The sequence below is a fragment of the Papio anubis genome, chromosome 13 (genome assembly GCF_008728515.1).
Source record: "Papio anubis isolate 15944 chromosome 13, Panubis1.0, whole genome shotgun sequence".
NCBI classification, from domain to species: Eukaryota; Metazoa; Chordata; class Mammalia; order Primates; family Cercopithecidae; genus Papio; species Papio anubis.
The window spans coordinates 37,415,729-37,443,626 of record NC_044988.1 but is presented as its reverse complement, the minus strand read 5'-3'; the positions used below and the strand labels follow the sequence as shown (position 1 = coordinate 37,443,626).

The 27,898-nt window shown below is 37.6% G+C and overlaps 1 protein-coding gene across 47 annotated transcripts in view; it reads left to right on the top strand.

Annotated features, from left to right (window-relative positions):
- The window catches only part of PTPRD (protein tyrosine phosphatase receptor type D), a 2,329,646-nt gene that overhangs the window by 2,248,534 nt on the left and 53,214 nt on the right, over positions 1-27,898 (top strand). For all 47 annotated transcript variants that reach the window (XM_017949398.3, XM_017949394.3, XM_017949399.3 and 44 more), the window contains 3 exons: positions 7,534-7,709; positions 20,250-20,369; positions 20,885-21,039. In XM_017949398.3, coding sequence (XP_017804887.1) covers positions 7,534-7,709; positions 20,250-20,369; positions 20,885-21,039 — 451 coding nt within the window. The remainder of the gene's footprint in view (positions 1-7,533; positions 7,710-20,249; positions 20,370-20,884; positions 21,040-27,898) is intronic.

The following is a 27,898-nucleotide window of genomic DNA, read 5'->3' as shown; positions in this document are numbered from 1 at the left end:
AGTGAATAGACAAGTTTTTATAGCTTAATTTGTTTTAAATAGAAAGCTAGATAGCACTTGGCCTGGGAAACCTGGAACAGTTTCACAGGATGCTTGCAGTCTTTCTAAGAGCTATCTAATTACAGCTGTGTAAATGGCATCTTTCTCTTACATGTAGCCAAGCAAGTGCTGTTATATCTCTTACTCTCTAACTCCTACCTTAGACTATACCTGCTGATGTTTCTTACCCGGAAAAGAGAAAAAGCATTGTTAAGGGCCGGCTGGCTGTGTTGTTTTTCACTTTACTCTTGTTCTCAGAAAGCTAATCGAAGAGTAAAATCAGAAAGCTCTGGGACTGAGTTTATTTTTATCTCTATTGTCTTTAGTTCATTGGAGTTTTTGTTTCTTTTTTTAATTTTTATTGTACATCTATGCAGCTTACTCTAATGAATCTACCCTTCATTACTCTGAGGCTGTAGATAAACCTACATCATCTATGGTTCTGTTGTTAGAATATAGATACAGGCAGTAGATTGCTGGGAAATTGTAAAAGAATTATTTTCATCCTGTCTGATAATTTTTTTAAATGGAGAAGCTAGAAAGGGGCCTTCCAGATTTGGAATTGCTTTTTATCAGTAGGGTATTTAAGAATCAGCAGGCTTTTTTCAATTTTTACATCAATTATAATAATAACTAAAATCCATATGACATTTTGGAAATTTCAGATGTATTGATTCATTTAATTCTCACAGAGGTGTTGGTTCCAGGACTTTTTGGTCATGATATTCATATTAATGATGATGAGACTGAGCGTCGGAGTGTTTCCTACACATAGAGCTTCTGTAGTCATGTCTCATTCTTGATTGTTGACTACTTCATTGCTTGATGAACCTCTATAGTAATTGCCTCCTTATTAGTATAAAGCTAATTGGACCACAACTCCATGATGTGGCTGAAAAGTTAAGCTTCAGTGGCCTAAGGTCTACTGTATTTTAAGGCAAGTTGCTGTCTAAACAAAAAGCATGCCCCTCTATCACAGGTGCTGATAATTCCCCAACTCATGTTGCTGATCTTGCAATGTATTCAAAGATGGTTCAATCACCCATCTACTTTCCTGCATCCATTCTCAAAACCCAGCCTCCTCAGTAGTGTGAGGGTATGGAAAATCAAGTAGAGGAAGACATACATTAATGAGGAGTTTCTGGTTGGGTTCACATACTCTGAATATCATCTGTTTCTCCATTAGCTCACTGTGGGATTGAGCTACGATGCCTACAGAACAGGCATGCTTTATAAAAAAATTTTGTATGTTTTCTAGAAACATGGAAAAACTGCAGCTATATCAGGGGATACCCTGGCAAGTAATAGACTGTGTCTTTGCAATAAATATTTGCTTTATTTGGTGTGTTGAAAAAAGAATCCTTCATGTCACCAGGTCTGATGCAGCTATGTGTGGCTGTCATTATACAGGCGAAGGGTCGGGGGAAAGGCCTGTGTCCTTTAGAATGTAATCAATTTACTTGTAAATTTTTATTAGATTTTGTTTTTCTATTTTCTGTTTTCTAGTTTTGCTGGAGATGGCAAAGTAAACATTTTTTGCCACATTGTTAGTTGTAAAAATTTCAATCTAGGTCTTAACCAACAATATAGTGTTGTTATGCTTTTTTGTTTGTGTGTTGGAGTACAGGAGGGGACATTATTTATCAAATAAAAGGTAGATTTTGTTCTCTATTGGGTCTTGAGTACTTCTGTCTTACAACAAAGAACAAACTTGTTTGCCAAAAAGCAATTTCTTTTTGACACAGTCGTTACTTCATTAGGGATTTGTAGAACGTAAAGAAAATAAAAGTACCTGGGATTTGAAGCCAAATTGTGAGTTGGAGCAGAGTAAGACGCTCAGCTGAACATTCATCTCTATCTCTGTAGTGCAGCAGCATCCACTGGAGCCACGGTGGGATTCTGCCTTCCCTCCGAGGCTGCCTCTTAGTTATTCTCACCCCCTAAAGTCCAAGGAGAGCTTCTTTCCATGGACAGACCACCTAGTACCACTACTTCCTCTTGTTTTTTGTTTATTTTTTGCCCCATCAGGTTCCAATCAAGAAGTGAAGCAGCAGCCTCACTGAAAAATCTCATCTCAGCACATCAAAGGTAGAAGCAATAGGAATCAGCTTGAAAGAGCATCAGAGTGCATTCCTACCTAATCTGAGAGACACAAAGCCTCTATTTATCTTAAAATAACTTCACAGAGATTTCTGAGTCCAAGAAGGTTGAGAATAGCACAGAGAGACACCTTATTTTAGAACTCAAAAGGACTGGAGGGAATCAATTTGTCCAACACATCTTGTTTAGCAAATAAACAATTACAGGTCTGGACAAGTTGAGTAACTGGCCAAAGATCACAGAGTAAACGACCAGCAGCCCTAGACAGGAGTCCAGGTTTCCTGGTCAGTTTCTCTAAATCTTAGCAAGTGCTTGGTATCGTCCCAAGACTTTAAAATGCACACACGACTTTACCTACAGTGCAATGTGATGCAAAATTGCGAACATTCCCCTCAGGATTACTTGATTTCACAAAATAATTCATGTACTATTTTGCATCCTGCCTTTTCACTTAATGTCAGGGCTTAAGGCTTTATTATAAACCCCTCATCGTTATAAACACTGCTTCAACAAGAGACAAGAGACATCTTTTCAAATCAAATTATCTTCTGACCCCAAAAATCAAATCCATAGCAAGTTGGGTGTTTGTTAGGTTTTTTTTTTTTCCTTCTTGGTGGTTTTAAAAAATCCACAAGACCCCATTATTCAAAGTTTATATCCAGGCTCATTTTTCCACTGAAAACCGTAACTAGCAATCAACAGCAAATAAAATGAGAGCCTAAAACTTGCCTGATTCTGTTCAAATAGCTGTATGCTATGGCTTGTTGTGCATGAAGAACAACAGAAGCACAGCTCTACCAATCATTCCCTTCATCACAACTTCTGTCACTTTTACAGGCTTGCACTTACAGCCAGGTCTAGTTAGTCCAGAACACAAAGACCCAGTATAAAGCATGTAAGTAATATTTTTAAATTCCACAAGAAAGAACAGTTCGTTAACTGAGGAAATACACTTTAACACAGGAATGGAGCATATGGGTGTAATATGAAGTTAGAGGATCTAGCCTTAGGTTTCTCGTGTGTAAGATTAGAAGACTAAACACTTATTTATGGTGTTAGAACTATTGACATCACTGTTATTAATTAGAGAATGTGCATGAAACAGTGCATGAGAAATCATGAAAACCCACTCCGTTTTATAAATGCAGTAGAGCCATGGACTCCTAGGAAAGAACCAGTCTTGGAGGTAAGCTGTTCTTAAAGACACTAGGACCAACTGACTCCAAGAGAGTTCCTGCAGCAGGGCCAGTGTGTTCTAAGATTTTGCCTATGACGAGCAGAAGGCAAACATCTTTGCATGGTCCTGTTGTTTTAAAAACTCATTCCCCAACCAAAAAACAAACAGAAAACCCAAAAAGCAAATCAAACACTGTTATTCTAGTATTGGAGGAAGGTCTCCGTGACTCCAAGAATGAAAAGCAATCACCTAATTTGTAATAATTCTATACTGTTTCTGTACTACATTTCTTTTCCTTTTTTCTTTTTTCCAGTACTACATTCCAAGTTATATTTCCATCCTTCGTAACCCCAAAGGAATTAAATTAATTCTCACACCCTTCTCTTGGATTAGAAGTGCACTGTGATTAATGTTGCATTAGCAGAAGCAAATCATTTTTTGGAAAAGGCAGGGAATTGAAAATTAAATAAACAAATATGCACTACTTAGACAAAGTCACCCCCAAAAAGTGAAATAATGTTAGATCTGGCCTCCCAGCAGAAACATCCTAATCAAGAACTACTGAAGAAGCATTTCATGGCACCAAAACATTTGGAAAGAAGCATATTGTTTATTTTCACAGTGTTGGTTGAAAAGTCTTTCTAAATATGTCACATTAAAAACCAGAGTCTCATCTACTTGAAATGGACTGCTGATTAACTTTAGCTTCCAATCTGGGGTTAATATTTTTAGGACAAGCCACCATCCTTTCTAAAATTTTTTCTCTTTCATCTTTCTGCACAGTGCGTTATATTGGGTTGTATAAATACAGTACTCATTATATCTTAGAGCTTCTGGAGAACATAGCCATCTCTCATGTCTCCACATTGCAGAGGACCTGTGAGAGAGAACTTACCTGAAATGTCTTTTCAGCAGAGTGGGTAAAGAGATTTGCCAGAAGGAGACTTTCATTCCATGTACTACCTTCTTACAAATAGGTATCAAAATATAAGAGGAACCTCAGCATTATTTTCAGGATATAAAATATTGGCTTGATAATTTGCTCTACCAGGTATTTGATTTTGTTTTCAATTACCTCTTTTTCAAAATATTCATTCTTTCTCGTTTATTGAGACAGAGTATCTTGCTCTGTCGCCCAGGCTGAAGTGTGGTGGTGCAGTCATGGCTCACTGCAGCCTTGACTTCCTGGACTCAAATGATCCTCCCACCTCAGGCTCCCAGGTAGCTGGGACTACAGGCATGCATCACCACATCCAGCCAAGTTTTTAGTTTTTTGTAGAGACAGGGTCTCTTTACCATGTTGCCCAGGCTTGTCATGTCCTGTTCTCAAGAAATCTTCCTGCCTCAGCCTCCCCAAAGTGTTGGAATTATAGACATGAGCCACCACGCCAGCCTAATTTTTTTTTTTTATTTTTTGTAGAGACAGGGTCTCACCATGTTGCTCAGGCTGGCGCAAACTCCTGGGCTCAAGTGATCCTTCTGCCTCAGCCTCTCAAAGTGTGGGGATTACAGGCATGAACTACCATACTTTGCCCAATTCCTAAATTCTTAAAGCATTTAGTGATAGTATTGATTCCTGGTGCCTAGTAGTCTTAAGGCAACATTTTTGTATTCTTATCCTGGGAAGTGCAATCATTATTCAGTAGCAGCCTACCCCCTTCTTGTAAAACAAAAAAGAATTTATTATTCAAAATTGAGCAGTATGCAAAAAAAAACCCAATTCATTACATATTAACTGATTAACATTTTTTCGCAAAGAGAATTGGATGGGTCTGATTCCCTGTCTTTAGGAATGATTCTCGTGTGCATCTTCTCTGTCCTCAGATGCATTGTTCAGACACATTTGCTTTCCTTGATAAGGGGGGATGTGGCACAGGGCCCAGCTGATGAATCTTCTGAGTCATTTAGCCCAGATTTCTCCATTCTGATTTTTCTTGGAAAAAAGTTTTCTGTATATTGGCAGCTGAGTGAGGCCCTTAGCCAGAATCCTTTTAATCAATTCTTTAATGTTGCTAACTGCTAAATTAAAATTTTGGAAGTGGGTTTTTCCTGTTAGATGGATTCATTCTTGGCTCAGAACCAAATCCTATGGATATGTAAGATGTGTGTACGTCCCTGTGTTTGTAACCTGAGAATTTTATTTAACCCGTCATTTGAATCTACAGTAATCTGGTGTTGGGGAGGAATAGGATCTTTATCAACAAAGGGCTGCCAAAACCGCAACTGCTTCTTGAGTAGCTGTAATAGATGAATAATGTTACAACCAACCGTGCATTTCAAGTTTTGCTCAAAAGGCTTTTCAGCTAATGCTAGTGGTATTTCATATCTATGTGTTCATCTCAGAGTGCAGTAGTTTCCATCTGACTTTTATTACCTTTCTTGAGAGGATCAACTTTACAACTGGAATCAGAAAAGCAGTCAAAGTCATTGCAAGTGGCAATCAGTGAAATATAACAATTTTAGCTTGGGAACATATGTTTCATTATAAGGAAAAAAAATGGTTACCCTATGATTCCAAGACTCATATTTCCCAGGGTAGAAGGGATCATGCACAAGTTCTAGTGTACCTCCCATATCATGCTGATATTCCTCTAAAGTGCTTATTCCCCCCTACAGATAACCAGCTCCTGACCTTCCAGGGAAACTTAACTCCCTTTTTGATTCTGACCACTTGAAAATGCTTTATTGTTTCTGTAGTTACATCTTTCAGAATTTAAAACTTGGAACTCAACAGAGTAAATCTAAACCTCTCTTCTTCTCACAGGCAGCTCTCATCCCAATTCCTACCCTTTCCTTTGCTAGGCTATAATATACATTCTTTCTCATATGGAGTAGCTTTGATTCCCTTAATAACTGTGGCTACTCTACTTGGAAGAAGCTCAAATTTGCCTCTATCTTTCTTAAAGGCATGTGCTGATGGAATACTAGGGTTTAAATCATAATATCTACATTAAATTACATTTCTGCTACTGATTACATGTTGGAACTGGGGCAAATTATTTACTCTTTTTTTGTCACTAGGGTAGCAAAGGTGAATAAAAGAGACGTGGTCAAAACAGGCAATAAGTAAATTAACAAACAAGTAAATATATAATTACAACCTGTAATCAGTAGTATAAAAGGGCTGTCAAGGGAGTTCTGATGTCTCAGGATACTCGAGGGCAGGTCTTCTGGGATGGAGGCTGGGTGTTTTATGATGGGAAGGAGACAGAGTATATTCTAGGATGTGGATTGCACTAAGGGGGGAAATAAATGTTTTCTAATCATTGAAGCAGGCCAGTGTCTAGAGTTTTAAAGGCAAGCAGGTGAGTGGAATGAGATGAGTCTGGGAAGTGGCAGAGCTTTGTAAGCGATGTTCAGAGTTTGGATTTTATTTGAAGTATAAGGGGAAGCCATTGTTGGGTTTGAAGAAGTTACAGTGTCTGAAATAAATTTTTTAAAATTGCTCTCATGTTAGGTAGAGAACAAACTGGAGAGGACAAAAGTAGAAGTTCGACATCCAATTAGGAGGCAGTTTTCGTAATCCAAGAAGTTCATGTGCTGCTTACAACAAATCATGAGTTTTAAATGAGAAGCAATACTTTACAGAGGTCAAGACACATACAAGTAGCCTATGACTAAACCTGACTCCACCAGTTTGAGCAGCTTGCTCAAGTTTCTTTAACTTCTTTGCACCTCAGTTTTCTCCTGACAGGACTCATGACAGGACTTACTGCAGAGTTGTTGTAAATATTAAATGACTTTATATATAAGTTTCCTGTTAACTAAATCTACAAAGAATTTTTCACTATTATGGTGTGTTCCACCCTATTTTGTATTTTCAGACTCAGGCATTCTTTTATCTAGTTTTTGTCTGGGAAGCACATGGATGAGGAATGTTACCAGATTGTTTATTATTCTTTGCAAACTATTTCCTTGCGAGTGCAACAGAGAAAACCAACAACCAGTGAAAGAAAAGTCGTTCTATGGACCATCTATTGTATTTTTTCTTTGTCATATTATGAAGACCTGACACTTTTTTTCAATACATTTTTTTTACATGATGGTTCTAATAGGACCTTTTTTTTTAATCTTGCTTAAAACCCGACCTTCCATATATATTGCGACTCCTCTAGTGTAAGGTGGAACAATAAGATAACACTGCCCTTAGGTCATGTCCCAGGCTATTTCCTCTTGTGATGTGCTCACCTGGTTGAATAACACTCCTTGTTTTCCAGGGATCCCAGGAAGTGACTATGTGAATGCCAACTACATAGATGGCTATAGGAAACAAAATGCCTATATTGCAACACAGGGATCTCTCCCCGAAACATTTGGGGACTTTTGGAGAATGATATGGGAACAACGGAGTGCCACAGTTGTCATGATGACAAAACTAGAAGAAAGATCAAGGGTAAGAATAAGTATCCACCTCTTTCATTTTAAAACTTTTCCCTCAGAGTCCCTATGTTGCATATTTTATTCTGTTCAGAATCTAACCTTTCCCTAAGGTTTAACTTTCTAACAGATACTAACTATGAATGGGCATCAACAACTCTAATTAAACCATTCTTTAAAACTCCTCTGGGTCTTTTCAAAAAAGAAATTCTCCCATGTTATGATGTGTGTGGTTGCTAAAAGGAAAAAAAAAAAAGGAATATTCACGGGAATAGACAACTTTGTTAAATAAAATAAATATTAACTTGAACCTCTTTCAAAAACACCATTGAACAAGAACGCACGGGCTTTGGGGAGAATCCCACCAATATGTACTTCCACTGTTTTCAACTTTTTCTTTCTTATAATCTGCAACGTAAGACTTAAATTCTGTGAAAGAGGCTCTTAAGTTTTTCACATTAGTAGAAATTAAGTCAGGGCAGCTGGAAAAATGATGTGGCTGAATACACGGCTGAGAAAACACATAAATGCATAGAGGGCGTTTTGCTAGTTTAAACTTCTCCAAAATGAGTAGATTTTAATAATGGAGTCATTGCTTGGTAAGGTCCAAGAAAAGAGTTTTATTCATCATATGGATCCAATATTATGGTGCATGGCACATTAGTTAAATGCTGTTGGTTCGAAGGACTAAAAAGTACTGGGTAAGCAGTGTACCATATCCCTGAGGACATGTGTACATATTGTAGCATCTGAAGAAAATCAACCTTTAACCTTGAGAAATTAATGAAGGGATCTCTGAAACTTCATTGAAGATAGCAGATACTTTCATTGAAGAATGGGGACATTCAAGACAGAATTTGTAAACCACAAATGAGAGGTCTCTTTTACTGTGGTTATAGTAGTCTCAAAAAGGATATTTATAAGGAAGAGAGCCTGATTCCCCATTTACTGTGTGAGAGTTGAGGTTCTGTAAATGTTCTTCTAAGCTCAACACATGGCGGTTTCTCTAAGCCTGGGTATGTATATGAGGGACAATTTAAAAGCTGCCCAAGAGATTTATAAGGGAAAAGCTCAGACAGAAAAATACTAAAAAGCCACAACTGTAACCTCAAAGGTGGGAAATCAAAAGCAGTGATAAATGGTTGGTTTGGCAAAATTGAAAAGCAATTAGATCTTTTCAAAACATCTGAATTGTATAGAGATGTTGACATATTGTCTAAAATGGGAATTAAGATAAAAATGACGCTGAAGACAAATATCTGTCATACTTTACATGCAAACCCCATTCAAAAGATGTAAATGGATCTGTTACCGATTTGTACTTAAGGTAACCCCTATGTAGCAAGCAGTTTCCTTAAAAACAGCTCCCCCTCCAAGCGATCTTGGATATCATAGTTAATAACTATAATAATGTCTAACATATTAGGTGCATTGATATTTCAAAACAGCCCTTTTCAAGAAACACTACTATGACCTCCAGTTTCCATATGAGTACACTGGGGCCCAGAAAATTACAGAAGCTTTGCCCAAGGTCATCCAGTTACCAAGGTCGGGGATAGGAATTGAAGACAGACCGTCTGGCTCCAGAACACACGTGCTTCACCATCAAGCCATACTGCCTGTTGACACTTCTGTGAAGCTGAGACAGCTGAACTATTATATTACGGCATGCATGTAAATCCAACCTACCCAGTCTGTTCTGCCTGGAGATAACTGCTGGTAACAAGCAGTCATTTGCAAAAGCTGTTTTCAGTAAAACACACATTTTATCTTGACACTGCAGGCCTTCATTAAACTGTGCACAGAAACTTGTTTTGAAATAACCAAATGAAATTCTGCCCCTTTTCTCCCTAATTGCTTCTAATAATAAAGTTAGTTCTAACTGGCCCCACTGCCACTGCAACATCTGATGGTAATGAGCAGTTGTTGGCGAAGGCATTGTGACTTAAATACCTACAGTTTATCTTTCTGTTGCAGGCTACCTTCTCCCGCAACCCCCCTCAGCCAGAGGAACTTATTTGGAAGTTACTAAATGAACCTCTGTTTGCTCCCTTCATTAATTACTCTTTGCTCTTGGAAGTTAGCTTTCTCCTTTGTTAAATGGCCTAAGGAGGCCAATTAAAATGCTGTCTTGTGATTTTTATTCTGTGGTGGTTCAGCCTGTACCCAGATTTGTGATGACCTGCATAAGCCAATAGGCGGTTGGGTAGTCTCAGCCACCATCAATCTGAAAATACGTATGAGCCCTGGCCCCCAAGGCCCAAAAGTCCTTTGTTCTCCAGTCTAGAACACTTGGGACTAACTGACCAAATGTCCTGGAGAGATTTAACAAAGCAATGGAGCTTACTATTATCTCATCTGCTTTTCCATCTGCCTCCCTCCCATCAGTCCGATCTCACCCTTTCCCTATCCAGTTGCTCTTTTACCTAAAGTAGCAGGAAGAAAGGGGAAAAGGCATTCCTGGATTCCCAAACAAGAGTTTGAATTGGCTTTCACTATAAAAACAGTGTTATAAATAGGGGTGAGCTGTTAGTGAAATCTATACCTCCAGACTTTAGGAACGTGGTGGGTTCTGTGAGCTGACCTTGGGACTCATTGAATTCTCAATTCCCAGCAGCCAACTTCAAAGCAAACATTGGAACTAGCCTGGCCCTATGAAGGGAAGTGGCACCAGTCTTCCTCATAAAGGGAGGTGGTCCAGGTACTGTAAACAAATTACCTCTCCAAGAGCTGAAGCTTGAAATGTCATTATTTAGATTAAGGCTCAGGTTCTTAAAATAATATTCATTCCCATGGTACATGAAGAAAATATGTGTGTGTGTTGTAAATGCTTCTGTGAATTAGAAGTATGCTAGACTGCCGCTGACCACAGATTTGCAGCAAGGAAGAGAGGAGAAAAGGAAAGAGAAGATAGCTTGATATTACACAAGACCGCATGGGGATACCACCATGAGGCAGGACAGCTACAGGACAATTCCAAGTAGGGCACTTTGCAGTCAGATGTCTGAGTTCAAATACCAACTCTTGCCCCTAGCTGTGTGACAATGAGCGAGTTTACTTGACTCCTCAAATTCTCATTTTTCCTTTTTTGGATTATGTGGAAGGGTTATTGTGGGTATTGACTGAGATAAAGGATCTGGCCAAGTGGCTCAGTGATTCTTAAATGGTATTGTTTGGTAAAGCAGTTGGGGGCTTTACAGTGACAACTTCAGTTTCCCCAAAAGATAGCCTCGAAATAATTCACTCTTTGTTCCCAAACGAAAAGAGTTTGTTTCTCTGTGGTTGACGATGAATCCTGACCAACCTCTCCATGTCACTGAATATGGTTAATTGTGCCCACGTTTCCCGGTGTGGCACACCCATGCATTTTAGTCAAGAGGAGAGTGGAGCTCAGACCACTGGATTCTTTTCCACTTGCTTTCCCCTAGAACAGGATCTCCAGAGTAGTGATCAGCCAGGGAACAGACCAAAATAGAACATTCTGGCTGCTGCATTGACAATAACACAACATGAAAATCATAAGTGATATAGACATGGGTTACATGTAGTGATAAGTGCCACTGAAGATACGTTTCCTTATGGTTCAGTTTAACATTCCCTCTCCTCTTTTTTGGTTATTTTATGGTGCTAGAGAATTCTCCTGCCTTAGAGCCCATCTCTCTTTTCAAGCTTTCTGTTTTGCCACAGCCTGGTTCACTTGTTTTTGTTTTTCTTTTAGAGATAGAGTCTTACTCTGTTGTCCAGGCTACAGTGCAGTGGTGTGATCATAGCTCATTGTAATCTAAAATTTCTGGACTCAAGCAATCCTGCCTGAACAGCAGGGACTACAGGTGCACAGCACCACCCCCAGCTAATTTTTAATTCTTTTGTAGAGACAGACTCTCACTTTTTTGCCTAGGCTGGTCTCAAACTCCTGGCCTGAAGCAGTCCTTCCACCTTGGCCCCCCAAAGTGTTTGGAATACAGGCTTGAGCCATCCCGTGCCTGACTGGCTCATTCTTAAGTTGTCACTCAGGTCTGAGGTTTATCAACAGTATTAATACCTTTGGTGGGTTAGAACAGCTGACTGAGACAAAAGGCTGCTGGGTTCCTTAGCAGGTGTTAGAAGTTTCACTAGCATCTGTTTTGAGCACTGATCATTCTTAGTATTTGCATGGCTAAAGAAACCCTTGTAAGTGTGAAGTATGACTTAGGACTTAAGTTGATTATTTGAAAACAAGAGTTCTTTGACTTTCAAATGTTATTACTTCCCTTCAAATGTGGCCTTTAAAGAATTCCAGACTTAACTGAGAAGACTTTTTGCCTGTTGTATACGTTCAGCTATCAACCCTGAAGGAAAAGTATAAGTTGAATATTTCATATGAGTTTCATTAGGGTATATAAAGAAATAAAAAAACAATGGGCCGGGTGCAGCGGCTCACGCCTGAAATCTCAGCATTTTGGGAGGCCAAGGGGGGCAGATCACCTGAGGTCAGGAGTTCGAGACCAACCTGACCAACATGGAGAAACCCCATCTCTACTAAAAATACAAAATTGGCCAGGCATAGTGTCACACGCCTGGAATCCCAGCTACTCTGGAGGCTGAAGCAGGAGAATCGCTTGAACCTGGGAGGCAGAGGTTGTGGTGGGCCAAGATTGCACCATTGTACTCTAGCCTGGGCAACAAGAGTGAAACTCCATCTCAAAACAACGACAAAAACTAAAACTAAAAACAATGATAGAAGCTGGAAATTCTGAAGGGAAAGCATGACTGCTGCCTGAAACACACAGATCAGTTTAAAGCTGTTGTAGAATGTACTGTGTAATACGAAATACTGTTAGTGGGTTTTTTTTCCCCACAGTTTCCATCTTTATTGCCAAATCCTCTCAAGTTTTGCGTAGTCCATTGATTCTGTAGCAAATCATTCTGGTGCCCTAGAATGTGGTTTCTAATTGTTTCCATGTTTCATAACATGCCAATAAGCACATGAATTGGTCTGGGAAACCACATGGAAGGAGGAAAATGTTTGGAAAAAATGAAGCACTTTGTAGGGAAAGTAAAATGTATACAGCTGGGATTTCCACTACAAGGATGTTATTTGTGGATGACTGGGGCACATGATTGGCAGCCTTGCTTGCAGAATTGGCATCTATGAGGTAGGATTTGTCTGCTTTTTAAGGTGTATATTAAATTATTATTTAGTGTGTGATCGTTCACCTTTTTCCCTTCATCTATCTCCTCTTGACTGTTTCTCTCTTACTCTGTCTTCCATCTTGAAATACAGAACACAGAGGGAATGTATCAACCTCATGCTTAGAAAGTTCTTGAGTAACCCTGATTAGTGTTAGAAGTTGAAAGGCTTACTCAGGGTTAGAGTATATCTGACTTTCATTTCACCTCTACAGTCTGCCTTCATTCTTTGCCCATAGTAGAGACTCATTATTTATCTTGCCTTGCAAGCTTTATAGTGGGGGTTGATTCACTTAGAGAGGTTTGTAAATGTACTTAATATTATAAATGTTGGAGGTGGGGAGTGAAATTTTGACACTTAACAAATGGGTCATGATTTTGATTGTAATCCAGTGTGAGTTGTGTCAATTAGTAGTGAAAATATAGGGCTAGAAGTGAAAAATTCTATTCTTGGTTTCCAAGCTATCTTAAGTCCCATTTTCTGTTTCCAAATAGGGAATCATACAAACCAGATGATGCCATACATTAGTAAAGCAGATCAAATGTTTTGTGCATCGTGACTTTACTTGTATCTTAGGCCAAAAAATGGGAAAATTCCTGCCCTACTAAATTTTGTGGTTTGTGCCAAAGAATGGAGGTTAGATGCTGTCAGGGCCAAAGGGACTGGGCTGGTGTTAACTTCATTTTGTTAACAGTTTAGAGAACTTGACATTTGGCTGGTGTAAACGAACACTTCTGACCTAATGACCACTCACTCCTCCTCCTATGTCTTCCCCAGTCCTTGAATGTCACCTTAGTAAACTTCCCCTAGCACAAAGTGAAGGTGAGATGGAGACATATTCACATTTTGTTCTGTGGCTAAGAGGGCAATTCTGAGCATGAAGCAGCAGAAAAAAGAGATCGTGCTCAAACATTTTTTCTTTTCCTATAAAACAAAGCTTGAGATTCTTTTCAGATTATGAGATCCTTTTGGGTTAAAATTTGACAAAATCCCATTGAAGATTATAAATGGCAGTGCTATTGTTTTCATTGCTGTTATCAGTTTTGGAAAGCCCAGCCTTGGCCAGTGGCAGACTAATTCTTGGCCCTTCGGGTTTGTCAAGGTTCGGTAAGTTTAATGGAGAGCAAGTGCTTTCCAAATGCCAGGTCTGTGTCCTTTTCCAAATGGAACTGGAAGCGCCAAAGGCCGTGAACATTTAATTTCTCAAACTGTAGCCTAAAGCGCTGCCTATCTAGGGCAACAGAAACGGCTTTTTTCTTTAAGCAACTTTAGGACCAGCAGCACAAACATTGCCTTTGGAGTCTGCATGATGTATGGGATTGTTTTGAAAGTGGTGGATACTTAATGTAAATAGGATGCTGGCAACAAAAAGAATGATGCTCGTGTTGGCAATCTAAAGGATGTTGGGGTCCTTATCTAGCAAGTTCCACACTCTTGGTTTTCTCTTGTCAGCAGACACAGTGTCAGATAAAAGAGAAAGAATCCCACCAATTTCTTGCTGTTTGTTAGCTTTCTGGACTATCTACCTTCTTTCCCCACCCCAACTGCTCTACTTAGAAAGGCAACCGACAGATTCTGGCTCAAAGCATTCCTCTTAAAGCCAGTTAGAGTCCTCATGGCCTGAGTAAAGAGCTGGAATGGGGGAAGGAGATGCAACTTTGCTCCTGATGACTTTGTACAAAGCCTCTCTCATTCTCTGCATTCATGTCTGTGGTTCTTCTGTGCTGGATTAGGTCTCATTTCTAAGGTTTTCAGAAGTATGTATTAATCTCTGTTTACTAGTTTTTAGGATCCAATGTTTGGTTTTTCTCTATTCTTTATCAGCAGAAAGTCTGGAAAGGCTGATGTTCAACTGGTAAATACCCAACATGGTTGTACTGGTTGTTAAAATATTGAACTGCATTAATACTGACTTGTACCTATGAATTATATTTTTATTGAAACACTGAGTCATCCAGTGATATTGTTTGGAAGAGGTGACACTGGAGTGAAAAGCAACTGCTGGGCAGACCAAGGCAGAAGCAGAGGTGGCTGTAGGGCTATGTGGGGCACCCAGGTGCTCCTCAGGAGTGATTATGTCTGAGGTGGGTACTCTGAGGACTCACCTCATGTGGGAAGAGCTGATATCAAAGTGCTACTTGGCCATGAGAAAGAGGCACCTCACACAGTTCTGCTCTGGTTAGGACAAGGTGCCAGAAACTTGAGACTTAATGACTTTCAATTTAATGGGGAAAGTCATTGGAAAAGTTTACGGCAGCTCCCTATGTCAACTTCTGGCAGACACATCAAACAAAAGGGAATAACTTTTTAAAAATTAATAAGCAGTTAGGAAAGTGTGCGAATGGTTCAATGAACTGGTAAGCAATTTTATGATATGTAATTTGGTTTATTTTGAGAATAGTATTTTTCAACTTTATGGCTGTATATATGAAAAGCTGCACTGGTGGTCAAATGCTTTAATATCACTCTCATTTCAAATATTGTACTGCCTCTTTGTCCTCCACTAATTAGTGTTAGTAAAGATATAATAAAATGGGGGAGTACACAAACCAGACTGACTGCCAGTTGGGAATAGATATAGCCAAATATTGATTGAGTGCAGAGAACTACACTGTTGTTAAGAGAGAATCACTGAGATGCTCTCTGTCCTTATTATGGAAAATCAAGTATTCAATCTGGTCTTAAAAATTTCCAGAATAGTTACTATAACCTGTAGAAATAAATAGTTCGGCATTTAATTTTTCTGCCCACTAAAATTTCTGATATTTATCTAAAACTTTCCTTTATTATAGTCTCCCTCATTCAATGGGTATTGGCAAAAGGGTACCAACATTTCCTTACTCCCAAAAATAACTTTGACTTGTGTTATCTAAAGTTAGCCTGCTTGTCCATTCGTTACAGCATACTAATGCTTGAACAACCACTCTGCCCAAACTTACCAGGTACGAATTTACAGTCACTTTTAGCAACAGTTATGGTGCCCCACGTATCGTTTATTGCCTATTCTAAGTCTTTCTTTGGCTAAATAATCTGGTCCAAAGCAGACTTTTCAAAGTACCATGTGGCAAATACGTTTTGGATTAGCAATGCTACAACTCTTTGGAGGTATCAGTTTGTTACAGTTGGAATTCTGATGCCTTGCCATGTTGCCATGCTCAGTAAGTCATTATTAAATTGAGATGAGGAGGTTTTGTTTTCAGAAAGTTTTAGACAATTTAAAAATAAGCCAATGTAGACCACAGTTAATTGATTATAAAGTTGGCTACCACTCATTGAGTGCCTACAATATGCCGAGCACTCCCAAGATAAGCTCTATGGGAGTAAAAATAGCCTAGAACAAGAGCCCTTCTCCCCAAGTATGGTCAGCAGACCTAATGGATCAGCTCCTACCAAATATTTGCAATGACAAGATTTTTTAAAATACATTTAAATATGTTTCATTATTCCATCAACTTGATTTTGATAGTTTGTCATGAAAAAGGTAAAATAAATGAATTCCATAGCATAAATTTAGCAATGGTCACCCTGTTCTTTCCATAATTATAGAAAAATGAAAGCTTCACTTAAGGGTAATAACTTTGTGATAATAAAAAGAAATGCCTCCCCCAAATTTAGCCAAAACTCTGAACTGTCTCAGTTGAAGCTTCAAGTAAAGTTACTGGGTGATGTTTCAAAACCACAGCTTGAGTGACAAGTTCTGCTGTTCTTCTTTTCCACCTCAGAGTTGAACACATACTCTTCTCAGAAGAGATTGGGGCCCACATAGATTAAGAGAATTGTTTGGTATCTCAGAACCACCTATTTGAAGAACTAGGAGGTTTAAAATCACCCCCACTTAAGTCAATAAGGCTGATGGGTTGAGGGCAGGGTCTGAGTCTTATGTCACCTCAGTGCCCCACAACTGCTAACACCTTGCTTTGCACCTAGAAAATCCTAAGCCACTATCTGCTGAAATTAATAACATGTTCTTTTTTTCACACTTAGACTGATTTAGTTAATTTATAACAACAACCAGACATACACAAAAATCCAGAATGTCATCAAACTGATAACCAATAATAGCTAGTGTTTGTTGAATGCCTGTTTGTGCCAGCCATTATGGTTAAGTGTTTTAGGGGCATCATTTTAGTCCCCACAATAGCTCCATAATGCTGGAGACACTCTTCCCATTTTACAGATGAGGTGACTAGGCTTTGGTCCTGGAAACAGAGAAGCAATTTTCGAGGCATCCAGGGAGACTCTGCCTGACCTTCCATGAATCAGTGCTGAAGGCCACTTGTATCCATTCTAAATCAATAGAAAAAGGCAAAAAACAGTATTTGTATTCAGTAACTCCTGCCTTCTAGTTCTTAGGTACTCAAAGGGAGCTGCCTTCATTTCTCGTCTCACAATCAGCTTTATGTGTGAAGCCTAACAAATAGTAACTCTCTCTAGAAATACCTTATGAGATTTTCTCTTAAGAAAATCATTTTAAGAGAGGAAAATGGAGACAGTTCCTTTATACTAGCTAATGAGGAAAGAAAAAATATTTCCATTGTCGTCCTTTTTTTTTTCTCGCTACACCTTCATACTTGCTTCCTAATGCTGAAATCAGAAATCATATGTTTAGCGTATGGCAAAAAATGAGACTTAAAATCATATTTGTCAGTAACTCTGAGCCCTTAAATTCAGCCCTCCAAAATCAGATGGAGGTGTGCAGGCTACTCAGAGAATGAGGTGGAGAAAGGAAGTGCTGAGGTTCTCACCAGCAAAGGGGAAAATGTATTGCTGTCGCTATTCAGATAAACCCAGGGAAAGCTTCTGATCCCACTGCTGAGGCCACGTGTGTGCATTTCCACATACGTTAGGATATTTATTTTTCATAAGGTCCTTTTGAGATATATTTCCTGAGAGAAAATGGTAATATTTAAATATATCCGCTTTAAAAAATTGCTTCTGATTTTTGCAGTTGAAACATTTATTTTTCTTTTGGTAAATAATAAGATTAAAGTGCATTATTCAAATTGAGTACAAAAACAACTTTTTTCCTCTTTTAGCTAGAAATTTTCACAGCGTTTACCCCTTATAGTAATGCTCCGTGGTATTTTTTTTTGTAAAGGGGTCAAAGTCTAAGCCAATAATAGCTGCAGTTTCAAACTTATTACTAGAAATGTGAGGATTAGTATAATTTTAGTTTTTCCTGCATCTTAGGAATGGAGAAGATTTGTAGATGGAGAGTCATTTTTCCAAAAGTTGTATGAAGGTTGCCTTCTGATTCTTTCCTTCATCTCCTTTTCTTACCTCACGAGAAGGTCTAAATGTAATCAAGTCCCAGTTTTAAAATATAATTATATTGCATTTGGTTCAGTGCATTGAACTGACTGTATAGATGATTTTGTTGCATTAATGTGCTGTTTTGTGCATATCATATGATATTTGTCCTCAGGGATTTCATTAGTTTATTTTAACTGAAAGGGTTGCTGTCCAGCTGAAACTGTTAAATGATGAATTTTAATTTCTTTCTTGAATCTTCAACTCAACACATTGTTGGCATCTTCTTGAATACCACAGTATGAGGCCTCCAGAGTTCCTTTTGTCCTCTGCTGGGAGACATCCACTTGACATCTATTTCATGGTTTAAAACAAAGCCTTTGGCATAATTTTTGTGATTTTTTTTTTCTCATCTAAATCATGACTGCTTAAGTAGTGTTGGTTCTATTCAGATGGTAGTTTTTGCTAAATATGTCATCTGTGACCTGGGTTTTAGCTTATGGTGAAAGAACATGTAGAGATGCCCATGCCTGGTCACTGTACGTCAGTATTCTCCTTCAAGAATTCTCATTTCCCTGTCTTGTTATCTCTTTGAGTTAGGGCAAATGATAGAAATAAAAACACAGAAGGCTATTTTGTACAACTAGGAAACACACAAAGTATTTTTTAAATCTCACTAAGGTAAAATTTTTGTCTTATTGTGGACAATTTTTGTTTGTTTTCATCAAAAAGGTGATGTTTGCGTGGTCTCAAAGTTAAAATCAAGGCATAGAAATGAAACCTTGTGAATTTAATATCTAGCTTAGTATACAGCTGTAAAGTGCTTTTCTTTTTTGTCTTGTCTAGGAAATTCTGTACAGGATAAAACCTCTCCCTTTCTTAGAAGGGCCAATTGTTTAATGGAAAGAACCCGAATTCTCAGAGGAGCAGATGCTATCTCTGTGAAAGAGAAAATTACAATATCATTCACAGAATGTTACAAATACTCATATTAAACATAAAAGCAAATCATTATGCAATAATTCTATTGGACCAAAAAATTTCTAGTGTCTCTAATAATAATGCTTTATTGCCTTTGTTTAAATCCAAGATTGTGATTTTCTGTTCTTTCTTTTTCAAATAGAAAGGTGTATTCCCTATTTTAAACTACTGCTAGGAGCTTTCTTTACCTAGAGAAATGTATTTCAGTTAGGTTCTCCTACGAATTACTCCCATTTAAAAAAAGTGTCTGAGATAGAAAGGGTAAATATAGTGAGATCTATGGCATTACTACAAAAATATTGTGCTGTGTTCGTTATTTTTCATTATGCTTTTTAATGCCCAACAGACTCATTCAGTAAATTTGAGGCTTACTGCAGACTTGGAATTATTCTTTGTTGTGTGTTAAACTAATTGGGTTGAATACGTTTTATGTGCTTTTGTTCCACTCCACATAGAAATTGTAGATTATTCATCTTGAATGAATTTTAATTTATTTAAACTTTGCACTGTTGGTGTATGACCGTCTGAGACTCTTTAAAGAACAGACAGCTCTTTTTCCTGTAGACATTATAGGTTTAATTTGCTTTGGATACAAATAACATTTATCTTGTGTTAAAAAGAAAAAAGCACATACTTATGTTGTTTATTATACTTTGATAGATTTTCCAATTATTTCTACGTTTCTTTAAACAAGCATATTTGGAAGTTGTGATAGCTCAAGATGAAAAACCTTATGCCTTTTATATCTTGATGAATTAACACTAACTATCTTACCATGTAGTTTAAATGCCAAAGTGTCATCCTCCCGATGCGATTCATAACGTCTATCCCAGGACAAATTTGTTTTCTTTTCAAGCACACTGAAGTTTCAAATCCCTCTCTCTGTATTTTACCCAACAACAATCTGCAGCTTATTTTTTCTCCAGGAAAATTGAATCTGTTACTGTTTAGTATTCCTACCAGTTTGAAAAATGTGGTTTATATTGGCATCAGAGCAGTAATTTACATATATTGGGATAACAAAAATGCATGCCAGTAAAAGATCAACATAAAACGAAATGCAGAAAAGCTGTTTTCCTTCAACAGCGACTCAAAGCAGCGTTAATAGAGAAATGGATGAGCATTTGCCCTGAATGCGTCACTTGTTTCTTGTAGGTGAAGTGTGACCAGTATTGGCCTAGCAGAGGCACAGAAACCCACGGACTGGTTCAAGTAACGCTGCTCGATACTGTGGAGCTGGCCACATACTGTGTTCGAACATTTGCACTTTACAAGGTTTGCTTTTCATCTTGTTCTCCTCCCTTTACCCTCTCTATTGTTTAAAGAAAGCTTCTTTTGAGAAATCAAATCTCTTAAGGCTTTACTGAAATCTTGATCCCAATGGCAACAGTGAAGAATGAAATAAATCTTCCATTATCACTCGGCCATTTTTCTTCTTGTCTGGCAATTTATCAGTAAATATAAAACTCTTGCTCCGAGTGAAAGTTTCAGCCAATGAAGAATAGATGAAGAAGAACTAGTTCTTCCTGGAAAATGTGATAGGAGCTCTCCTGGTAGTTAAACCTGAAAAATGTAATGCTTCTCACCTAAGAATTTTGTCTTCCTGCGCAAATATTTGTCATTTACAAATAGCTTGGGGTTTATATCTCCAAAGAGTGTGTCTTCCCAAAGGATATAGGGTGGGAGAAAGGAATTAAATAGCACATTTTAGCATTACCTCTTCCCTGTTATTCATCATTACCACCTGAGGCTGGGAAAACAGCATTTCAGCTGATACTCCTATTTCACAGAATGGTTCAAGTGAGAAGAGAGAAGTGAGACAATTCCAGTTCACCGCCTGGCCTGATCATGGTGTTCCAGAACACCCTACACCTTTTCTAGCTTTCTTACGTAGAGTCAAAACCTGTAACCCTCCGGATGCTGGTCCGATGGTTGTGCACTGCAGGTAAGAAGCATTTGTTTCACTTGCAGTCAGGAGGTTTCTGAGGAAACAGAAAGCTAAATTGTTTCTCATTGGATGTGTTTGCAACTTTTTGACATTCTGGGATACTAAATGCCTTCATAAATAACACAGCTCTCCTTTGGTCAAATGAGGCCTAGGCTAACATCAATAGGTTGGATTTGACATAGATGTAGCTGTGGTCCATTGCTACTGTCTTTCCCCAGTGAAGAGAAATAAATAAACACAAAGTTAAGTGGGCACATGGCTGTAAATATGTAAAACAAAAAATAATGTGTGGGGAACTATTCTTAAACACAAATTTATATTGTTTGACAAGTTCTCGTGGGCTGAACTGATACAACCTTTTTACTATTTATAGGGAAAAAATTAACAAAATAATATCATACAAGCTTTAGGGAGAATATCTTATTGCTTAAAGATGCCTTCTGTACATTAGTAATATCAAGTCTCATAACATCACTAATTTGATTTTTTAAAGATGTATTTAATAGAATATAAGATCTGTAATTTGGAAGGAGTTATTTTATGTACTCAAAGATAATAAGCTTGTATTTTTCTCTTGAAATGTATAGTTTGTATTTTTTGCTTAAGTCTAACAGCTATACCACCACTGAGATTGCAATATATATAAATGTTTATAGATTTTTAAATATTAAACTGATTTCTTCCAGTTGCTTGAGTTCCTCTTAAGTGTCATTACTAACAGACTACTCAAGCGATCTGGTCAGAGTCTATTTATTACTATATAAATGTATAGTACATATATAATTTCATGATAGTTCTTTATAACATGAGAAATTCAAAGATGAAGAAATATTGCTTCTTCCACAGGTAAGTAAAATAGGAAAAACACAAGAAAGCATCTATCGTAAATCAGTTCTATCATGACTTAATTCCATAGGTCTCTTTCATACCCCATATTATACTATAATATAATACAGTAGACCTTAGAAAAGGGGCTAGTTTTTTAGAAATGGGGTCAATGGATTGATCAGAATAAAAGCAATGAAATTCACGTGGCCAAACCATGCTACAATGCTCATTGTTAAACAATGGGCTGGCAAATTCCAAACAGGATAAAGTTTCTCTTTTCCAGCAAATGTTTTCCTAGATAAAACCAGTAATAACATTACCTTGTATTTATGTAGAGTATTTTACTAATTTCAAAGCACTCCCCTATGCTTTATTTTCTTTGATGTTCATAACAACAGTACGTTGGGTTAAGAGAATTATGTTGGGTCAAGAGAAGTGAGAGGCTACACAGGTTGCTTCAAGTACTGATAACTAAGAAGATGATAGCATAATCGGCCTCAAGTCTTATCTAGATTCTTGTTTCCCTATATCTGAGACAGGGTCCTTTGAGGACTGGCCACTCCAGCTGCAGTTTTCTGCATGATTCTAAAACATTAAAAATTGTTTTTAATTTCAGCAAGTGCTTTTACATCATGAAAGTAGATTTTTGGTTCTCCTGCCTTTTGGTTTTAATTCAGGTGCTAGTTTGATCAGTCTGTACACTCTGTTACACACAGTTCTTTGCAGGCCTCGGAGAGCCAATGTACCTGATTATATGGTGCCTCTGTTTGGTAAAAGCTGAACTTGATTATAAAAATCACAAATGAAACACATGAAGTGTTTTCAGATAGAGTTTGGCCAAAGAATAGAGAAACAGAAAATTTGGGCTAGCAGAAGAAATGTTGCCCTTGTGTGCCTCATGGCAAAAATACGGTACACACACACACATACGCACACACGTGCTGCACACACACACACATGCCTGCACACACATATGTAATTATATGTTTAATAGGAACAAAAATTATAGACACATAATTTGGAAGTTTTCACTGAAAAACAGCATGATGATTTTTTTCACATTGCATTTCAAAATACAGAATCTGTCCTTTCTCCAAATTTTCCTCCCATTTCCGTAAATTAAAGTGGAGGCACTAGAATTAAAGTGGAGGCACTAGAAAACTGAGATAGATAGATAGCTAGATAGATACATACATACATACATACATACATACATACATAATTTTTAAAATACATTTCACCCTCTGTAGATTATAAGCAAGGTATAGGGTTCATGCTGGGCACCGTGACGGACACAAAAATGTTTGCAAGCAAATAGCAAATATGAGAGATAAGATAAATAGCTGTAATGCCTTATTTTGAGAAAATACACACACACACACACACACACGCACACCCCCCCCCCCACATCCGTGTTACGTTAAGCCACCTGGACTCACCTCAGAGAGAGACAGGCTACTCAGGAGAAATAAGGAAACAAAGATGAATGTACTGAGCTAATAGCTGCTGACATTTGGAAGTGCTGTGCCTGAGGCTCTGGAGAAGCTGCTTATTGAAACAAACAACAGAAGAGTAGGTATATTGGTGGAAGAAATTTGTTAGCAACTTCAAAACAATGAGGGAAAGGAACTGCATAAACCGAGCTCTGTGACATAATTACCCATAGGTAATTTTACATGTCTGGTAAGAGGTTTTGGCCTCTTTATTTAGGAGGGTCATGGCTACACTGTCAACATCCATATTATCATGAATTTTTGAGTTGAATACAGCCAAGTTCAAACTTGACAGTATAATGTTTTGTGACAAAGCAGCAGATTAAAGTCATTCTTAAATGACAGTTATTCATGTAGCATCCCAGAAATTCTAGTTTAGAAACCATTTCTAAGCAGAAGGAAACTATGCAAAAAGCCACAATAACCATGTTACAAAGGGATACTGATCACGGTTAACCATGATCATGTTACAGATAATCGCAAAAAATAGTCTGGAAGGTAAATGCTGTATTTTGTGTTGTGATTTCTTTTATCATGTACTAAACTTTTTTTTTTTTTTCTATATTAAAGAAGTAGTGACAAAGTAGATCCAAGCCTTCTGCCCAATATAGCCTATGGTGAGAATGGAGGAGGTTTTAAAGAGGTCAGGTAGTAGCCCAAAAAAGGTGGGGCTGGCGGTGCAGTACAGAAAAAGGATATCATGGTCCTCCAATGGTTCTGGGTCGTAATTGGAGTAGGACAAAAATGAGCCATTAAGTAAAAGAAATTCTAACAGTCAACAACAAGAAAGAATTTTAGGCATAGCCTAGGGCAACATGCGCAGACAAGACCTTGGAAGGTCAGGGAGGACAGAGTCTACCAGATTCCTAAAAGAAAGAAGGTCTGGTTCAACAGCAAGCAAGGAAAGGCCAAATCTAGTTATCCATCAGTTCATACAGAGCATAGAATCTCAACATTGAGGATACGCACTCTGGAGAGCTAGACTGCCCAAGTAAAATGTCAGCTTGTTTACTTACTGGCTGTGTGCCTTTGGACAGATTATTTAATCTCTGTTTCTTCACCTGTAACATGGGATAGCACTGTAAATAGCAATGAGAATTTTATAAAAATCAAGTAAAATGACATAAAATAGATAGATATAAAGCACTTGAGATAGTGCATAGCATATAGAAGTATGCAGTAATTTTAAATTATTAATAATTATTCATTACTGAGTACCTTTTAAAAGCTGTATGTATATTTAGAACTCTGAGAAGAAAAATTCAGCATGAACTTGGATGTCATCTGTGTAACCTGAGCCATCCATTTTATTAAATCACAAATGTTTATAAATATCCAAATCATTAAATGAATGGATTTTTTTCAAATGTACATGTTTCTACTATGGTAATCCCATAAGACTTCTCAGCGAGAGAGAACACGTTGATGCTACGTGTTAGAGAGAATCATTTATAATAATACATCTGTTTGTATAAAGACCTGAGAAACCTTTCAACTCTTAAAATGATGCTGTTAAAGGAACTTAATATTGTGGTCCTTAATGCCTTCAAGATGAGGTCTGAACTGCTTATCATTGCATTCATGACCCTTTGTAATCTAGGCTGATCTCACCCTTCGCACCTCATTGTTGACTCCTTGGGCCATCTTCTGATAGCTACACATTTCAAGTATCTTCATCTCTGGCTCTCAGCAAAAGATATTTATCTGGTCTAGAATTTCAACAATTCCCCTTCTCTACTTGATGATGTTCAACCTTGATGCATAATCCAACTTAAATAGCACTTCCTATTTGTATTGCAGAGGTTGCAAACTGGCTTCAGATGGTTTTGTTGATATATATGATAATTTTTAAAAAATTTGAGCATGAATTTCTTTAAGCTGGAATGCACTATCCAGTTTTCCAAACCCTTTCCACTCCCTATTATTTTATACACATTTATGAGATTGCTTCATCTTGTAGACATTTGAGTTGTAACTCTGGAGAAATATTTTAAGCTTATTCCCCAATTCTCTTCCCACAGGAAGAATTAAATATTCTCTAAATTCTCATAGAATAGGTTCACACTTTGCATGTTTAGCTAAATGTGTGCAGATCATATGTGCCTTGAGATCTTAGAAGGCATGAGTAATGGCTTATGTACATTTTTACCCCAGCTCTTACACCTTAGTAAGCACTCAGTAATTGCTTGTCCAAGTTTGTTGAATTCTATATGGCATTTTAATAATTTTTACAAATATAGTAAGAGTTTCAAGGCTGGACTGATTTTTTTGGTTTGTTTTTTCACCTAAGAGACTGTATTTTTTTCCCTTTATATTGGGATATATTGGGATATTTCTTTATGAGAGCTTAATTTTTAAATTGCCTTTGCCTTACTTATAACTATTTCATATTCTTTCCCACATACCATCTATTCCATGATTAAATATAGACATAGCTCCCCATTTTGTAGCCATACTAATAGTTCAGGATAGTTGAGCCCTTATTCAACCTTGGTCACCAAGCATACAAACCATACGCTTGGCTCCAGGTATCTCTTGTCAACTGAAGAGGCCCTGTTGTAAGTGCTTTATATGTGTTACTGCTTTTCCCTTCCCATGGTATTTACAAGGAGTAATGTTAGTTTCCCATTTCACAGAAGAAAAAACAGCAGAGGCTGAGTAAGACCAGCTTACTTGCCTGAGCTCACACTACTAGTGGTGGCAATGTTCCCCACATTGCATGGCCCTATAAATCAGGCAGATTCTCCAGACTTTAGGTCCCATGATGGATTTTAGCTCCCCTTTCTGCTGTCCCTTTGGGGGCCTTTCTCCATCAAGCCTTCCCTGGTGACCTGGTCAGAATGAGCCACTCCTTCCTTTCTGATTCCATACCACATTGCTCTATTCTGGCCTTTCTTCCACTCCTTCTGAATCAAAGGCAATTGCTAGCATGTGAGTCTCTTCCATTCCTTAATCACTTGAACATAAATAATCACAATAGCTACCAATCATGGCGCCATTACTGTTTTCCAAATATTACTGAGCATTCATTTAATCCAGAAAATAATATATTTTGCTTGCAAAGAGCATTAAGCACAGGTAGGTAGTAAGTGATTTGTTCAAGATCATACAGCATATACATTTTGTCCTGATTTCAAAGTCCATGGTCTGTTTACCCATCATTATATCCAGTTCTTACTCTTCGTATTGCAGAGACCACCTAGTCCCTTTCACTTAGCTCTTTACTGCACATGTTGTCAGATATTGGCCATTATCTCTTCACAGCACATATATATGTGTGTGTGTGTATATATACACGCACACTATATATATAATCGTGCAGTGCATATATATATATGAGTGCGTGAATAGAGACATATAGTATTGTTTATATCTTATTTGTAAAATGTGATTTGGGAGCAGAACTTTCTATTTATTAAACTGAGATTTCCTTAGAGGTCATGCGTTACATTTTCCTATATCATCTTAGTCTTCCCCTTAGAAACTAAGGCCATTTTGTTCACCTTTTGAGCCTTGTTCCTTATGTTGTTTTATAGAATAATTTGTGGCTTATATTCTAAACCACATATTCTATAAAGTCTATATTCTAGTACCAAAGGGACATGACAACTGATTTGCTCTAAGTATTTGCATTTGTTAAGAATGAATACGTTGGGGAAAAGCTATAATTTCAGTGAATCAGTTATAAAACCCTGACCCATGATACTAAATCTTGTGTCACATTAACTCTTTTTAAGACAAAGGGAAGACTTTTTCTTCATAAGAGAAACATTTATTTATAAAAAAAAAATTGAAAAGGGGATAGATCACAACTCTTGAGTTGATCTTCTAAATGAAACAATCTCAAGGAAAATAAAATAAGCTTCCTGAGTGTCACTTAAATCTATCACAATCATAGAATCAAACCGCCCTTCAGAACTGGAAGGAATAGGAACTGCATACCAGATATAGATCAATAATGTCCTAGAAGCACCAACAGGCCACTAATGTGGCCCAGTAAAAAATCAGATGCCAGTTTGGGGGTGTAAAAACTCCTAAGTTCCAATCTTCATAATGCTTTCTGACTTTGCATATGGAAGCACAACCAGGAAACTATGTAGGCCATATTCATAACATAACCATGTACCCCTAAGCCCAACCCAATAGTGATGAAAATGGCTTTTTCAAAGTCAAAAGATTTTGGAAAGCATTTCATAAGAGCATAAAAACAAAAGACCTTGTGATCCAAAGAAGCTAAGTGTGCTGTGGAAAATTGTTTAATGCATTTTTAACCATTCATTCTAAATTCCATTTTTATTTCTTCTAATGTTCCATTCAAATGTCTCTTCAGATCAAAGACCACAGGTATTTCCAAAGCATGTGATAGTTTTGAGATACTGACAAATGTGAACCATAGACCTATATTTTCCTTAAACCTGGGGTGTATTTTTATGTGTAAATTAGGTAATAGGAGATGCTAACCCTCTGTAGATGAAAGGTGGGATTGTTAAAAATGCCAACATCTCTCGATAAGAATGGGTGGAGTGTACAAATTA